General features: G+C 42.4%; 1 protein-coding gene across 2 annotated transcripts; it reads left to right on the top strand.

Moving 5' to 3' along the window:
- Positions 1-97: 97 nt before the first annotated feature.
- Positions 98-17,489, top strand: rab44 (RAB44, member RAS oncogene family). Of its 2 annotated transcripts, none has more exons than XM_053445992.1 (10): positions 98-228; positions 553-11,397; positions 12,459-12,532; positions 13,460-13,548; positions 13,647-13,781; positions 14,234-14,315; positions 15,657-15,771; positions 16,570-16,668; positions 16,766-16,842; positions 16,986-17,489. In XM_053445992.1, the coding sequence occupies exons 2-10, from the start codon at positions 571-573 to the stop codon at positions 17,071-17,073; spliced, it is 11,586 nt and encodes a 3,861-aa protein (XP_053301967.1). In that variant the 5' UTR covers positions 98-228; positions 553-570; the 3' UTR covers positions 17,074-17,489. The 2 variants fall into 2 exon arrangements, with proteins under 2 accessions (XP_053301967.1, XP_053301966.1); XM_053445991.1 differs by having other exon boundaries at positions 13,644-13,781.
- The last annotated feature ends 633 nt before the right edge of the window (positions 17,490-18,122 follow it).

Below are 18,122 nucleotides of genomic sequence, written 5' to 3'. Positions count from 1 at the left end.
TTGACATGAAAGTTAATGAAATCTGAAAATGGAAAATGAAGCTCAACTAAATTCAGGAAGTACCAAATGTTGCATGTAGTTGATAGAGGATGCGTGCGAGGCTCACACAGGAAGTTTCAAGACCAAGTTGCAGTATAGGAACACCCCCGTGTATGAAAGGTTGAGCTGAAGCTGATGACTTTACATTAGAAAGCAGCTCATGAGATATGACAGAGGTATCGGATTTGGGTGAGTAGATAAGACAGATAACCATGTAGAAGTTCTTGGAATGTAATATTAACTGAATCCATTTTGCCTTTATGTTAATGTCATTGTTGGAGTTTATTCTTCAAAAAGAAATTAGAGTTTGAATTATTTTTTGTAGCGTTACAAAGGCATTGTCTGTATTTTGTATGCTGTATGTGGGTTGTAGTGAACCTTATAGTGTTTTTCTTTTTGTATATGTTTCAACATGGTTAATCCAAGTTGAAGACAGAAGTAATTTACCAGATTCAGTTGGTGTCTGTTAGAACTGAACTTGATCTCTTGCATACTTAATGTCTCATGCTTTAGGAGAGAAGATTAGAGATCATGTCTGCTCAAAGAACAAAGCAAAGCCTTGATTCACATCGCTTGGTAGTTAACCAAAGTGAAACACCCAAGGCAGACGAGTTCCATGTAGCAGGCGATACTAATGTACCACAACCAGAAGGAGATACGGGACCATTAAGTGTATCGTCTAGTTCTCACAGTTCACAGTCTGAAACGCAGCCTCTTACTTCAGCAAACAGAAGAAAGCTGGGGTCCAGACGAAGAAATAAACAGCAACAACATGTGAAGGACTCAGCAACCGAGAAACAGGACAAACCTAGAGAGGAACTTGAGGGAAACACCAAGTGTAATGAAGCCCTCGAAACAAAACAACCTGAGAGGCAGGAAGAGTTAAATAATCAAGGTAGCGAGCATGACTCATCTGTAACACGTGGCAGCTCTTTATGGTCATCCACCACCTCTGGTTATTCTTGTGAAGTTCAGGTCCCTTCAACAAAAAACCCAGAGGACATCCCAGAAATTCTGATTCTAAAAAGTGGAAATAAACACGCAGACAAAGATGAGAAACCGTCTTATTCTTATGGCTTAGTGGAAACCAAGCTGGAAGTGACTGGTGCAGCTGCCTTTCTTCAGAGTGAGGAAATCAAAGAAAATACTGCTAGCAGCTCTGACTTGATTAGCTCTCTCAGTGTGACAGAAATTGAAAAGAGAAGAGAGGAAGAGTCCGACCTGTTAAGGCAGGATGTGATTGTTGAGGGCAACTATCTGAAGGGTGAGTCACATGCACAATCTATAGACACAAGGTTTTCTACGACACCAGAGGTAACCACCGACAAATACAACCCCAAACAAAATACTGAACTTGCAGATATTCAAAATGAGAACTTCTCCCTTCATTTGGACTCCCAGCTTCAGGATTGCTCCGCCAGTACAAAGGAGAGCACTGACACCAATTTCAGCACATCAGTGAACCGAAGAAAACTGGGGTCTACTCGCAGAAATAAAAGGCGACAGCATGTTAAGGATCCTGTCACTGAATCTGAAGAGGAACCTGTTGAAAAGTTTGCGGGTTTTGACTTCTTTGAAACAGCAACAGTTTCATCATTAACAGAGACAGATGTGAAGTCTGTGGAAACCATGCTGGAAGGAATGAACAGATCTCCCACTGATGAAATTGAAAGAAAAGAAACTGCACATGTTGGCATCTCTGAGTTAAATAGTTCAAATTTCCTTGCAACTTCCAGTGAACCACTGATGAACCAATCAAATGTCAGGGAGATGCCACATGAGCTTGCCAGTTTGTACTCTGAAACAAATGCGGAAGGTAAAGAAAGAGAAGAGGATGCAGACTTGTCAAAGCCGTGGGGGAGTTTTCGCTCCAGTGACTTGACGAATGAGTCACGTGTGAAATCAGACTTAGTGTGCCCTATGAATCTAGAGACACCCACAGAAGAAGACCACGGAGAACACACAGAACCTGAGCGCTTTGTTGAGTTAGCAATAGATTCATCACCAAACGAGGAGTTGTCTACAAATGAGGAACAGAATGAGCTTTTCAGTTTATCTGAAGTCAGTGGACCTCAGGACTTGTATGAAGAGGAGGTTAAACCTGCAGAAATACATCATTCCTTTGATGGTGCGAATTCTGAAATCGGTTTGGCAAACCTGACAGACCAAGCTGAAGTCGGTGACTCATCCAGATCTGAGTCAAGTGTGAAGGGGGTGGAAGATTCAGTTACTGAGCAGGAAGTCTCAAAACCTGATTATAAACAGGACGAGCCTCCTGAAATGCAAAGCAATGTGGAGGCTTTCAAACAGATGATTGAAGATGATCAAGTATATGATCCAAAGAAACCAGAGACCAGTGACATGGAGGGACTGGACACTGCATTCGTTCAGGTATATGAAGATGAGGGGCAATTAGAGGATGATATAAAACCCAGCCTGGAACAAACAAATCAGGAGAAAGAAGGAGTCCCCACTGACATGACTGAGAGCAAATCTCCTCTAGAGAGCGCGGAATCCGAAACACTCGCTCCTTTTGACTCACAACCTCAGGACACTTCATTAATAATAGATGACCAAAACAACACCGACTTCAACCCAATTAGCAACAGAAGAAAACTGGGTTCTAGTCGTAGAAATAAAAGACAGAAGATTGTGGAGAGCCCTGGTGTTGAATCAGAGATGTCATTAATGCTACATACAGAAATTCAACAAATATCAATGCAAGTGATGCAGGAAGGAAGGGACAAAGCGGACCCATCTCAGACTGAAAATGTCTGTAATGAAAATCAAGAAAATGCAAATAGTAGCCACACTGGATTAAGTAGTGTTAGTGTACATTCAAGTTCTCCAGTTGAGCAACAGGTGACTGAACAACCAAATTCCCCAGCCAGCACTTACTCTCCAGTAACAGATACAGAAAGTAAACAGGACACAGATCTTTTAATGCGGTGGGGATTTTTACAGGCCGACAACTCGCTGTATGAAACCCATTTAAAAGCAGAGAGTTTGGAGTCATCGACCAAACCTGAGATAACCACAGAGAAAAGCAGCTACAGAGAACATACATGGCCTAAATATGGAATTGAGCAAGTGGCAGATTCATCACCAAAAGAGGAGATGTCTCCAATGGAGAGTCAAAATGAACATTTGAGTTCATCTGAGGTCGGAGGTGCGCAGCACTCTGAGGATTTTGTGGAGGAAGTGCATAACGAGGAAGTAAAGCCAATACACATGCAGACAATGCATCAAATCGATGACTCCTCAATTGAGGAAAGCAACCCCTGTTTACAAACTCTGGAATCAGAAACAAAGTCGCCTTTTGATTCACAACCTGTGGATAATTCTGTGATATACAAAGAGGAAACTCAGACGGGCTTCAAACTCACAGGGAACAGAAGAAAACTGGGGACAAGCCGAAGACTTAAAGGAAGACGGCACGGCCCAGAGATCACTGAACCAGAAGAGGAGGTTGTAGAAAATACCTGCAATGATGAAGAAAAGACTGAAAAAGAAACAGTCCCAACAGGAACAATAAGTCAGGAAGAATTGAAAGAGCAAACCAGCCCAGAATTCAATCTCAAAAAGAAAATAACATCAGCTGTCGAGGAGCAGGAAAACACAGAAGAAATGCCAGAGGAAGATACAACTCTGTCCCTGAGTATGATGGACAACAGAACAACAGTGACAACAGACTTTCTCTATTCTACTGAAGAAGTCAAAGAGCCAGCAGATTTAACTCCACTTCCAGTTTTTAATGTAGTTCAAATGGACTTGATTCAAGCTGTGCAAGCCTCAGTTTGGAATGATAATTCAGACTCACAAAATATCTCAAATCATGATGACAATGTCATGACCAAATCTGTCCCATCTGACGTACTCGACCAAGAAGAGACCTCTCCCATCCCAAACACAGAATCTTCACCTTGTGACGATGACTCAGCGGGACGAGACATTTGTGTACAACAGACAACTAACGTGAATGAATCTGAGGGAGATGTCGTGTTAAACGAAGCAAAGAGTGTAATGGCTGTACTAGGCTCTGAGGAGGTTGACGTGGAAGAAGAACGCAAAGATCCTTTCAATAAAGACCATTTGGCTCAAACAACAAACACTTCAATTGAAGTCAAACCCGATGAACCTTTTTCTGCTGCACAAAATGAAACGGAAACATTTGAAATTGGTCCTGAGGAAAACACAAGAGCAAAGCCAGCTGAGAAAGTTGGGATTTCTCCAGCAGCAGATGCATCAAACAGCCGAGGAGAAACGGACAACCAAGATAAAACAGAACATAGTAACTTGGATGTGGAAGTAGATGTAAGAAACCTTGAGGTGATGGAGGAGTTATCGCCAGTAGTCACAAAAGAGGAAAATGCCCATTGGTCTCTGAGTAATGTGGATAAAGAAAAGGAAATTGATAAAACCAGTTCTGTGCACAATGATGGACAAAAGCTGCAAAGCAATACCTCTGACCTGCAGACAATAGAGAGTAACATGATTCCAAACAGAGATGATTCAGTGGCTCTTCTTCCTGATCAGTCAGCATTCCACAACGAGGAATTTGTTAATCCTGCCACATTTGTTCAGGGAACTGATGTAAGGGCTTGTGAGGTAGATGTAGATGTTAGTGAGGAGCCAACACAGCAAGATAATTTTAGAAGCAATGAGATGCAAACAACCTCTGTGGTCATCGGTAGAAGAAGTCCATCAATAAATGTGTTGCTGCCTCCAAGTACTGAGGACGCTATCAACACTGACTCTGTTATTATAGAAGCTCTACAAAGTGATAAGCAAAGTCCAGAAGGCATTAAAGAAGGCCTAACACAGGAACAACCTTTAATATCAGTAGAGGCACCAAGTGTTGTTGTGGCAGATCAGGAGACGTTAGAATCTGTCATACAAGAGCCAAACAACGCTCCTGAAGGAGCTCACACAACCAACTTTGAGATGAAGGATTCAAATCCACATGTCAGTCCCAACAGGCGAAGAAAGATGGGCTCCACCCGCAGAAACCATGGATCACGATCACATGTGAAAAACTCACATCAAGAGCAGACACATACACAATCAGAAAGTGTAGAGTCATCCAGCCAATCAGAGAAAAGCAGCTACAGAGAAAATACAGAGCCTAAATATGGAGTTGAGCAGGTAGCATTTTCATCACCAACAGAGGAGATGTCTCCAATGGAGAGTCAAACTGAACATTTGAGCTCATCTGAGGTCGAAGGTGCGCAGCACTCTGAGGATGTTCTGGAGGAAGTGCATGAAGAGGAAGTAAAGCCAATACATATCGATGACTCCTCAGTTGAGGAAAGAAACCCCTGTTTACAAACTCTGGAATCAGAAACAAAGTCGCCTTTTGATTCACAACCTGTGGATAATTCTGTGATCTACAAAGAGGAAACTCAGACGGGCTTCAAACTCACAGGGAACAGAAGAAAACTGGGGACAAGCCGAAGACTTAAAGGAAGACGGCACGGCCCAGAGATCACTGAACCAGAAGAGGAGGTTGTAGAAAATACCTGCAATGATGAAGAAAAGACTGAAAAAGAAACAGTGCCAACAGGAACAATAAGTCAGGAAGAATTGAAAGAGCAAACCAGCCCAGATTTCAATCTCAAAAAGAAAATTACATCAGCTGTAGAGGAGCAGGAAAACACAGAAGAAATGCCAGAGGAAGATACAACTCTGTCCCTGAGTATGATGGACAACAGAACAACAGTGACAACAGACTTTCTCTATTCTACAGAAGAAGTCAAAGAGCCAGAAGATTTAACTCCACTTCCAGTTTTTAATGTAGTTCAAATGGACTTGATTCAAGCTGTGCAAGCCTCAGTTTGGAATGATAATTCAGACTCACAAAATATCTCAAATCATGATGACAATGTCATGACCAAATCTGTCCCAGCTGACGTACTCGACCAAGAAGAGACCTCTCACATCCCAAACACAGAATCTTCACCTTGTGACGATGACTCAGCGGGACAAGAACTTTGTGTACAACAGACAACTAACGTGAATGAATCTGAGGGAGATGTCGTGTTAAACAAAGCAAAGAGTTTAATGGGTGCACTAGGCTCTGAGGAGGTTGATGTGGAAGAAGAACGCAAAGATCCTTCAAATGAAGACCATTTGGCTCAAGAAACAGACACTTCAATTGAAGTCACACCCGATGAACCTTTTTCTGTTGCACAAAATGAAACGGAAACATTTGAAATTGGTCCTGAGGAAAACACAAGAGCAAAGCCGCATGAGAAAGTTGGGATTTCTCCAGCAGCAGATGCATCAAACAGCCGAGGAGAAACGGACAAACAAGATAAAACAGATCAAAGTAACTTGGATGTGGAAGTAGATGTGAGAAATCTTGACAGGGTGGAGGTGATGGAGGAGTTATCGCCAGTAGTCACAAAAGAGGAAAATGCCCATTGGTCACTGAGTAATGTGGATAAAGAAAAGGAAATTGATAAAACCAGTTCTGTGCACAATGATGGACAAGAGCTGCAAAGCAATACCTCTGACCTGCAGACAATAGAGAGTAACATGATTCCAAACAGAGATGATTCAGTGGCTCTTCTTCCTGATCAGTCAGCATTCCACAACGAGGAATTTGTTAATCCTGCCGCATTTGTTCAGGGAACTGATGTAAGGGCTGGTGAGGTAGATGTAGATGTTAGTGAGGAGCCAACACAGCAAGATGATTTTAGAAGCAATGAGATGCAAACAACCTCTGTGGTCATCGGTAGAAGAAGTCCATCAATAAATGTGTTGCTGCCTCCAAGTACTGAGGACGCTATCAACACTGACTCTGTTATTATAGAAGCTCTACAAAGTGATAAGCAAAGTCCAGAAGGCATTAAAGAAGGCCTAACACAGGAACAACCTTTAATATCAGTAGAGGCACCAAGTGTTGTTGTGGCAGATCAGGAGACGTTAGAATCTGTCATACAAGAGCCAAACAACGCTCCTGAAGGAGCTCACACAACCAACTCTGAGATGAAGGATTCAAATCCACATGTCAGTCCCAACAGGCGAAGAAAGATGGGCTCCACCCGCAGAAACCATGGATCACGATCACATGTGAAAAACTCACATCAAGAGCAGACACATACACAATCAGAAAGTGTAGAGTCATCCAGCCAATCAGAGAAAAGCAGCTACAGAGAAAATACAGAGCCTAAATATGGAGTTGAGCAGGTAGCATTTTCATCACCAACAGAGGAGATGTCTCCAATGGAGAGTCAAACTGAACATTTGAGCTCATCTGAGGTCGAAAGTGCCCAGCACTCTGAGGATGTTCTGGAGGAAGTGCATGAAGAGGAAGTAAAGCCAATACATATCGATGACTCCTCAGTTGAGGAAAGAAACCCCTCTTTACAAACTCTGGAATCAGAAACAAAGTCGCCTTTTGATTCACAACCTGTGGATAATTCTGTGATCTACAAAGAGGAAACTCAGACGGGCTTCAAACTCACAGGGAACAGAAGAAAACTGGGGACAAGCCGAAGACTTAAAGGAAGACGGCACGGCCCAGAGATCACTGAACCAGAAGAGGAGGTTGTAGAAAATACCTGCATTGATGAAGAAAAGACTGAAAAAGAAACAGTGCCAACAGGAACAATAAGTCAGGAAGAATTGAAAGAGCAAACCAGCCCAGAATTCAATCTCAAAAAGAAAATTACATCAGCTGTAGAGGAGCAGGAAAACACAGAAGAAATGCCAGAGGAAGATACAACTCTGTCACTGAGTATGATGGACAACAGAATAACAGTGACAACAGACTTTCTCTATTCTACAGAAGAAGTCAAAGAGCCAGAAGATTTAACTCCACTTCCAGTTCATGATGTAGTTCAAATGGACTTGGTACAAGCTGTGGAAATTGCATCAGCTGTCAAGGACTCTGTTATTATAGCAGCTACACAAAGTGATAAGCAAAGTCCAGAAGGCATTAAAGAAGGCCTAATACAGGACCAACCTTTAATATCAGTAGAGGCACCAAGTGTTGTTGTGGCAGATCAGGAGACGTTAGAATCTGTCATACAAGAGCCAAACAGCGCTCCTGAAGGAGCTCACACAACCAACTCTGAGATGAAGGATTCAAATCCACATGTCAGTCCCAACAGGCGAAGAAAGATGGGCTCCACCCGCAGAAATCATGGATCACAATCCAAAGTGGAAAACTCACATCAAGAGCAGACACATACACAATCAGAGAGTGTAGAGTCCTCCAGCCAATCAGAGAAAAGCAGCTACAGAGAACATACAGAGTCTAAATATGGAGTTGAGCAAGTGGCAGTTTCATCACCAACAGAGGAGATGTCTACAATGGAGAGTCAAAATGAACATTTGAGCTCATCTGAGGTCGGAGGTGCGCAGCACTCTGAGGATGATGTGGAGGAAGTGCATGATGAAGAAGCAAAGCCAATACAGATGCAAACAATGCATCAAATCGATGACTACTCAGTTGAGGAAAGAAACCCCTGTTTACAAACTCTGGAATCAGAAACAATGTCGCCTTTTGATTCCCAACCTTTGGACAATTCTCTGAGCATCAAAGAGGAAACTCAGTCAGGCTTCAAACTCACAGGCAACAGAAGAAAACTGGGGTCAAGCCGAAGACTTAAAGGAAGACGTCACGGCCCAGAGATCACTGAACCAGAAGAGGAGGTTGTAGAAGATACCTGCAATGATGAAGAAAAGACTGAAATAGAAACAGTGCCAACAGGAACAATAAGTCAGGAAGAATTGCAAGAGCAAACCAGCCCAGATTTCAAACTCACTAAGAAAATTACCTCAGCTGTCGAGGACTCTGTTATTATAGAAACTACACAAAGTGATAAGCAATGTCTAGGAGGTATTAAAGAAGGCCTAATACAGGACCAACCGTTCAAATCAGTGGAGGCACCAAGTGTTGTTGTCTCAGATCAGGAGACGGTAGAATCTGTCATACAAGAGCCGAACAACGCTCCTGAAGGATCTCACACAACCAACTCTGAGATGAAGGACTCAAATCCACAAGTCAGTTCACCCAACAGGCGAAGAAAGATGGGCTCCACCCGCAGGAACCTTGGATCACGATCCAAATTGGAAAACTCACATCAAGAGCAGACACATACACAATCAGAGAGTTTAAAGTCCTCCAACCAATCAGAGAAAAGCAACTACAGAGAAAATACAGAGTCTAAATATGGAATTGAGCATGTGGCAGTTTTATCACCACAAGAGGAGACGTCTACAATGGAGAGTCAAAATGAACATTTGAGCTCATCTGAGGTCGGAGGTGCCCAGCACTCTGAGGATGTTGTGGAGGAAGTGCATGAAGAGGAAGTAAAGCCAATACATATCGATGACTCCTCAGTTGAGGAAAGAAACCCCTGTTTACAAACTCTGGAATCAGAAGCAAAGTCGCCTCTTGATTCCCAACCTGTGGACAATTCTGTGAGCATCAAAGAGGAAACTCTCCCTGGCTTCAAGCTCACAGGGAACAGAAGAAAACTGGGGTCAAGCCGAAGACTTAAAGGAAGACGTCACGGCCCAGAGATCACTGAACCAGAAGAGGAGGTTGTAGAAAATACCTGCAGTGATGAAGAAAAGACTGAAATAGAAACAGTGCCAACAGGAACAATAAGTCCGGAAGAATTGCAAGAGCAAACCAGCCCAGATTTCAAACTCACTCCGAAAATTACATCAGCTATCGAGGACTCTGTTATTATAGCAGCTACACAAAGTGATAAGCAAAGTCCAGAAGTCATTAAAGAAGGCCTAATACAGGACCAACCTTTCAAATCAGTAGAGGCGCCAAGTGTTCTTGTCTCAGATCAGGAGATGGTAGAATCTGTCATACAAGAGCCGAACAACGCTCCTGAAGGATCTCACACAACCAACTCTGAGATGAAGGACTCAAATCCACAAGTCAGTTCACCCAACAGGCGAAGAAAGATGGGCTCCACCCGCAGGAACCTTGGATCACGATCCAAATTGGAAAACTCACATCAAGAGCAGACACATACACAATCAGAGAGTTTAAAGTCCTCCAACCAATCAGAGAAAAGCAACTACAGAGAAAATACTGAGTCTAAATATGGAATTGAGCATGTGGCAGTTTTATCACCACAAGAGGAGATGTCTACAATGGAGAGTCAAAATGAACATTTGAGCTCATCTGAGGTCGGAGGTGCGCAGCACTCTGAGGATGTTGTGGAGGAAGTCTATGAAGAGGAAGTAAAGCCAATACATATCGATGACTCCTCAGTTGAGGAAAGAAACCCCTGTTTACAAACTCTGGAATCAGAAACAAAGTCGCCTCTTGATTCCCAACCTGTGGACAATTCTGTGAGCATCAAAGAGGAAACTCTCCCTGGCTTCAAGCTCACAGGCAACAGAAGAAAACTGGGGTCAAGCCGAAGACTTAAAGGAAGACGTCACAGCCCAGAGATCACTGAACCAGAAGAGGAGGTTGTAGAAAATACCTGCAGTGATGAAGAAAAGACTGAAAAAGAAACAGTGCCAACAGGAACAATAAGTCCGGAAGAATTGAAAGAGCAAACCAGCCCAGACTTCAATCTCAAAAAGAAAATTACATCAGCTATCGAGGATTCTGTTATTATAGCAGCTACACAAAGTGATAAGCAAAGTCCAGAAGGCATTAAAGAAGGCCTAATACAGGACCAACCTTTTAAATCAGTAGAGGTCCCAAGTGTTGTTGTGGTAGATCAGGAGACGGTAGAATCTGTCATACAAGAGCCAAACAACGCTCCTGAAGGAGCTCACACAATCAACTCTGAGATGAAGGACTCAAATCCACAAGTCAGTTCACCCAACAGGCGAAGAAAGATGGGCTCCACCCGCAGGAACCTTGGATCACGATCCAAAGTGGAAAACTCAAATCGAAAGCAAGACCTGGATAGAGAGGATGTAAATGTTGGCGATATTTCCCCTGAAAGTGTCGCTGAAAAGGAGCCACCGATAAATGATCAGCAGGAAAGCAGTGACTCTGAGCAAAGGAAAGAGAAGGTGTTTGAAACAGTGGAATTGAGTCACACTGGTGAATCTCAGGGGAAATCTCCAGCTCAGCAAACACTCGAAGAAAATCCTGATTCCCTCAGTCAACAAGCAGAAACAGAGCCTCATCTAACCCCAGATCACCTCACTGCATTATCCCCTCATGATGTTACGTCAGAATCAGCAGCTGGAGGGAGAAGAAGAAAGATGGGATCTAGCCGGAAGTCACGTGGACCTCAAAAGGATGACGACAGCATGATGAGTGCACAAAAAGAGAGAGATGCGATTCTGACTGATGAAAGTGTCCACAAGACAACGCAAGAGCACAGAGAAGAGTCTTCGGGCCTGGAGGAAAAACTAGAGGTGAGAGGCAAAGCTTTAATTTTAAGTGTGTGTGTGTGTGTGCGTGTGTTAATGCGTTTGTCCAATAACTAAAGGCAAAATATCAGAGACAGAGTTTTACTAAACATGGTTGAATTATTACTTGGTATCTTGTATCTCCGGATTGATAACTTTTGAAGCTGATCAGTCAATGGAAAAATAATGACGTCAATATGAAAGTGCATGATTTCGACATTAAAAAGTTAACATTGACTGTACTGGGTTTGCATCACCCCTCTGGTGCACTTCTGCTAGTAACGGGGCAGATTTAGTAAAAAAAATAATTAGCCCCGGCCTTTGAACTCACTTTCAATTAACCTGTCAGTTTAATTCATGTAATTGTATCATACAAATTGATGGCATCACACAATGGCCCTTGAAAGGTCAACAAACTTGAACTCGTCTCTGTTCTTAGTGACAGTAACAGTAGAAAGTCTGAGTTGTGCTCAGCTTCCTGTTTGCATTACAATGCTCGCAAGTGTTGGTTCCAAGAAGCACAAAATGACACAATGGACCAAAATAAGGAACATGTGGTCAACACTACAAGTTTCAGATAGTGAAAGGGGAACATAAACATGTATCTGTTGTCTAGAGAACATACACATGTATCTGTTCTCAAAGTCTCTCTGTTTTTTTTCTTTAAAGCGTTCACTTCAGATACAGTTGCACAACAAGTTAAACAACAACTAGTCAAGAAGTTATGTGCACTAGTGGGAGAGGACATCATGCAAAGCAGAAACCTAATGAGCGTCCTCCTAATGCAAATATTATTTGTTTTGCTCCAGAGCATACTCATAAAAGTCCTGCTGCTTTTACTTTGCATAAAACATAATGTTTTCGTGGCGTTGCATCATATATCAGAGGGAGTGCAAACAATGTATCAGCCTCACAGTATAAAACTTCAGAGCTCAGATCAGAAAATGCAACTTTCAGTCGCTCTGTGTAAAAGCATTGAATATTGTCCTATTTAGCAAACAAAAGAGAAAGCTGTTTCAGCGTTTACTGATCGACTGTTCTCTTGACTGAGGGTTCTTTGTCTGCAGGTGGACGAAAGTGTGAAACAATCATCATCCGGTGTCAGCTTCTCAAACACAGCAGAGCACTCGAGGCCTTTGAGGTAAAACCAAACACCACAAATCAACAGAGATAGAAAAGAAACACTGCCGCCTCCAAAACCTGTTTAACGTCCTCGGTGGCTTTGCATATAAGTGTCGACCTGCCTGTCACCATCCGAGAATAATCTTCCTTCACATCAGCATGACCCAGTTCAGAATAAATATGAGTCTTTTACACCTCTATTCAGTGAGGTTTTTTATAGACTCTACATGTACCCTCAGCCACTAAACAAATGTGTCTGGATTCAGTGTTCACATCCTGCAGAGTCACTTAAGGTGGTGAAATACAAAGAATTTAAGCCATTATCTTCTGAGCAAACACTCAACTTCCTCATTGTTGGCAGTTCAACAACTTGTCAGCCTGCCAGCTAATCTAGCTTGATGTGATATGTGTAATATTGCACCGGGTGCTGTGCACTCATTCTCTTTTCTCACTGATTGGCGTTAGACTAAACATCCACACGGACACTATTGTGTGAATCTATTAAATATTAAAAGACGTTTTGACTGTGACTCATCAAAGCAGCCGAGCCTCTGACTCATGCCAGCCTTTGGTCGACACTAATCCTCACGCAAATACAGTTGGAATAGTGGAAACAGGGTTTGGTGCTAACACTACATACACCCGTTTGGTTTGTCAGCAGGTCGGTGGCATTGTTGGTTTCACATTGCACAGCCTTGAACTAGGATGATTTAGATGGTACAGTGTCTTCACAGAAAATAGAAGTGTTAGTGACCTGATGTGACCAATCACAATAATTACACATTCTTTTCAAATGTGTCTTTCTCTCAAATTGCAATGTCACCTTATGGTTATATCCGCCACATTCTTCATTCAAAATACTGATGGCTGACATCCAAACCCTGCAGCAGACTGTCACTCATTAGTTGTGTCTATTGTGTCATATAACACTCTGTCTGTTCCGCAGTGGGAAGGCACCTGAAAGAGGGACTCCGGTTCAACAGCACGATGCTGAAATGCGCCTGAGACAAGAGAGTCAAAAGACTTTTTCTTTGGGTAAATTGAGCAGTAGGACGTACACCCTGGAGTCAAGAGGCACAGAAGTTTATCAAAGAGAAAATACAAACGTTGTGTTTTTGTTTTCCCTTCAGCAGGTGATTCCAGAGGAGCAGACATCGGATCAAAACGTTACAACGTGATGCTGGTTGGAGACAGCAGCGTAGGCAAGACCTCCCTGATGCAAAGAGCTCAAAGTGGGAAGTTTTCATTCGAAATACCCGCCTCAATCGGTAAGACCCTGATCTCTATTGAAGTATATTCGGTGATAAAGTTTAAGACAGGACAAGATAAGATAAGATCCTTTATTGATCCCATGGGGTAAAATAATAAATAACAATGACAATAGAGCGTTGATGAAACACGAGCCACGCAGGACCGAACAAAAACCACAGAACGATGATCCACCCACAACAAATACCAGCAACAACAACAGACAACAGACACATCAGAGCAGCATCAACAGAAGCAAACTTAATAACATGACTGCATGTGTTAGAAATGAGGCCAGTTCTCGAGACAATGAGTGAAGGTGTGGTAGAAAGCACAGGCTCTTATTCACTTATCAAGGTGTTCCGTAATTGAGAGGCTTTCATAGTCCCTTCTTAGAGCGGAACTGCATTCTCATAAATGCATAAATGAAGGTAAATATAACAGAATCATTTACAAAATCATTTTTTAATAGGCCTTGACACCTCTTTGTGGACTGTGGTGGTGGATGGAAAGCCTGTGGTGCTCCAGTTATGGGACACAGCGGGTCAGGAAAGGTAAGTCTCCTGTTTGATTTTACAGCTCACCGCTAATTATTAGGTTTTCAATCAAACATGTTAATTATCGACCGCCCACCTTGAGAATACAGGTCATGTTTTAGATGCTATTATCGATTCACATGATATTTAAAAGTTCATCCTGCAAATATAATGTTTCACCCTTTCCGTTGGTGATCTTAAACATAGATGTTAGCGATGTCAGTCAGCGGGGAGGAGAAGTACTTCAAGAGAACTTGATTGTGTTTATTGCCCATTATCCTGATGACCTGGAGGAAAGCTGGAAGGTGTATTTAAGGACATCTGAAAAGCGATCAGTCTCTGAACATGCGTACAGGTGCACTTTCAGGTCCAGCAGCTTTTCCTGGGTTTGGTCCTGATCCTGTCTGTTGTGAATGAGCACGCGATCTGGTTGTTGGTTGGAGGGAAGGTGGATTTGTGTATCTGAGCAGGAGGCATCACGTGAAGGGTACAGGGTGTTACTTTGTGCTTTCTAATGTCCTGAGTCCTCCACAATGACGTGTGAGTGGACTCAGGACAGGTTGTCTCTGTCCCGAGGGCTTTCTCGACACACAAAATGTGACGGGGGCAACCCGGGCTCTCAGCAGAGTGTGAGCCAAGACTTCTGATGAGCACATGTTAATACATCATGTACGTGTGTTATTGTAACAAGCGGCAGATACTCTTCACACAGGCCTTAACACGTGCCAGACGGTGTGTCCAAAACAGCATCACTATGTTCAGGGGTCCATTTGGGGCCAAGGGGTAACCTGTTACAGAACCGGTTTGACACATCTCAGCAATGTTTTGTATTCTAGAATGATCACAAATGTCGCGCCAGAGGCACAGAGCAGTGTGTGCACGGAGCAGGTGGACGTCCACAGGTTCACTCCACACGCTGCAGGCATGTGGTTGGGTAGTTAAGTGCGTGGACGACGTATTCGATTAGCATAGTTGAATTAACAGCCTTTAATGAACCCACTCATTTGATAGGGAATCCCATTTAGCATGAATACCCCAAGAACCGAATTTAAAGGTAATGAGCTTATTATGAAGGTGATGTCATTGAAAGATTTTCTCAACCAGAGAAACCAGAACAAACGTTTGGCAAATCCTCAGGAAACTCAACTAACCAGTGTAATGGGATTAGTGGAGACACACCTTTCACCTCAGGCCTGTTCAGTTACGACACTAAATTGTTTCCCAGAGTATTACTTTGCTTTCATCAAAGAATGCGATGAAAATGATTCAAAGTGAAGTTGGTGGCCTCCGCCTGGTTCAAACAGGATGTCTTATCTCTGCTCCGATCCCCTCAGGATGTAATGTTTCCTGTCCCCACAGGTTTCACAGCATCACCAGGCAGGTTTTTCATAAAGCGCAGGCGTTTCTCCTGATGTACGACATCACGTGTTCTCAGAGCTTCACCGCCATCAGCTACTGGGCAAACTGCATCCAGGTACTGTGCATTCAAAGTGTCCATGTTGGAGTGTGAAACGCTGTCACCGATCTACAGGCTTTGCCCACATAGTGTTTTTAACTGATGAGGTCGGACTTAGCTGTGATATATCTGCAGCCCATACAACTGCTTGTCAAAAGGCCGAACGCTGGTTCATTTCACAGTTAATACAAGAATTGTTTCTATAATTATCCTGCTATTGTAAATCATACCTTTAGAATACAGTTTTGCAAATGCAGCTGCAGCACAGATAAATAAACTGAGAGCAGAAATGGACAATTGTGAATGAACGCAGGGATTTTACTGAGAGCAACACATTTCCTGCACCTGAATAGATTTCCCTCCTCAATGACTGTTATATAATGAATTCAGATTTTTTCACAAAATACCTACCGAATGCTTTACATGGTTTTTCGACAAGGTATGGAGAACCCACTCAGTGGAGGCCAAACCTCCGACAAGGCCCAGCAGTCCCTTTCAATTCAATCAAGCTGCACCAAATTTCACACACTCATAGTTATTCCCTGGGAAATTGCTCAAATTGATTTAAAACAGTCATGGGTTCTTTCTTGGTCCCTGTCCCATCTTTTCACCAAGTATCGTTGAAATTCAATCAGCCATTTCTGCGTAATCCTGCTGAACATCACTCACCTCAGATAACATCTATAGCACACTGTGACGGTGTAAAATTCTCCATTAACAATACAAAAAATAAATAAAAATGCATATACATGCTGTAGGATTTATAGAAAATGGACGCTAAATATCAGAATCATCAAACTGTCCCATATTTTGCAGGAAGCTGCACCCGAAGACGTGACCATTTTACTTCTTGGGAACAAAAGTGATAGTGAAAAACGGCAGGTCAACACTGAGGAGGGAGAAATCCTCGCCAAGGTTTGGATCTGTGGCGTTTACATCATCTCACAATTTCGGATGCAACGCAGTATTTGTAAATCGTTGTAATGGTGAAAGTGTCTGTTTACCTCCACAGGAGTACAACTTTGAATTCATGGAGTGCAGCGCTGCCACAGGTGATAACGTGATTCACTCTTTGGAAACTGTCGCCAGGTAATAAACACATTTTACGATATTTAAATTTTCGTTGCAATTTGTCTATCTCACCCGAATGATTTTGGAACAGTCTCTGTGCTGTAATGTCACGAGTCGCCTCAACATCAGCTGCTCGTGTTGCTCTCGTTGTGTTGTTGCAGGATGTTGAGTGAAAAAGACGACACAAGTGAGGAAGCCATGGTGTTACACAAAGAGCCCCCCCGGAGCAAAAGTTCAGGATGTTGCTGAACATGTGTCGATGGAGAAACTCGGATCCAAGTGGAGGTTCTGCTCTCAGGGTTCATCACAACTGTTCTTCTAATCCATGGTTACATTTCCTTTGTACGTCTGCCTTTGGACATTCGAGTATTTCTAGCAAGCCTGAACAGGTAAATGTTTGATTTAGATGATAATATAAGAGTAGGAAATTATATGTGTGCTTACTAGGTGTATGTATGTGCTATACACTTAGTGCAGGTGTTGTATAATACCAGGATTCAAAGAACATCCAATTTTCTTCTGTAAAAATGCTAATTTATATTCTAATTCTCCGTGTGTTTCATCAATTTAGATTTATTTACCTGCCATGAAATACTCTGCAGTACTTTACACGTCCAATTTCATATCGATGATCAGATTAAATTGATATTTATAGAAGAATTTTAGGAAAGTAAGAATGTAATGAAAAAATATCGTCTTGAGGTCGTATCGACCTCTTGAAGCGCTTCACATTACAAGACACATCCACTCACACATTCATACAGACCTACTATTCACAGCACTCTTTCTATCACACATCATTCACACACTGCCAGAGGAAATCCCAGAGGACACTTCAGAATGCAGACTGGAGGAACCGGGGATCGAACCATCGACTTTGCGAAAATCATCTACATCATGCAGCTGTTTAGTGTTTGTTCTACACTGTTTGTATTTTATGGAAAATAAGCATTCATTTTACTTTCATGATAAAAGTATTGTACCATTCAGCATCTTAGAGGAAATATTTAAATATGAGATCCTGCATTCCTTTAAATCTTTTCATTCTTCTTTAGTACAAAGTGTTATTTCAAAATAGTATTAAGTTCATTGTGATCCGTGGGTTTACCATCTGTTCTGAATGAATGGTGTCGGTCTCATAAATTCATTTCAATCCTCTATAATTAAAGACAGTAGTAATAAAATGATTGACTTGCTCTCAGTATGAAAGTCTTAATGTTTTTATGATGTTGTGAAACTTGAATCACTGAATACCTGTAATCAAATTGTTCTGATCTCATGTGTCGTCCTCAATAAAG

This window comes from Pleuronectes platessa, chromosome 2 (assembly GCF_947347685.1).
Source record: "Pleuronectes platessa chromosome 2, fPlePla1.1, whole genome shotgun sequence".
Lineage (NCBI taxonomy): Eukaryota > Metazoa > Chordata > Actinopteri > Pleuronectiformes > Pleuronectidae > Pleuronectes > Pleuronectes platessa.
This window is presented reverse-complemented; position numbering and strand designations above follow the sequence as displayed.

Excerpts from the sequence above, each read along its gene's own strand:
- rab44 (XM_053445991.1), top strand. The coding sequence starts at position 571 with ATGTCTGCTCAAAGAACAAAGCAAAGCCTTGATTCACATCGCTTGGTA. Across the intron at positions 13,549-13,643 it reads TCAAAAGACTTTTTCTTTGG|CAGGTGATTCCAGAGGAGCA; the intron begins GTAAATTGAGCA and ends TTTTCCCTTCAG. Across the intron at positions 15,772-16,569 it reads ACTGGGCAAACTGCATCCAG|GAAGCTGCACCCGAAGACGT; the intron begins GTACTGTGCATT and ends CATATTTTGCAG.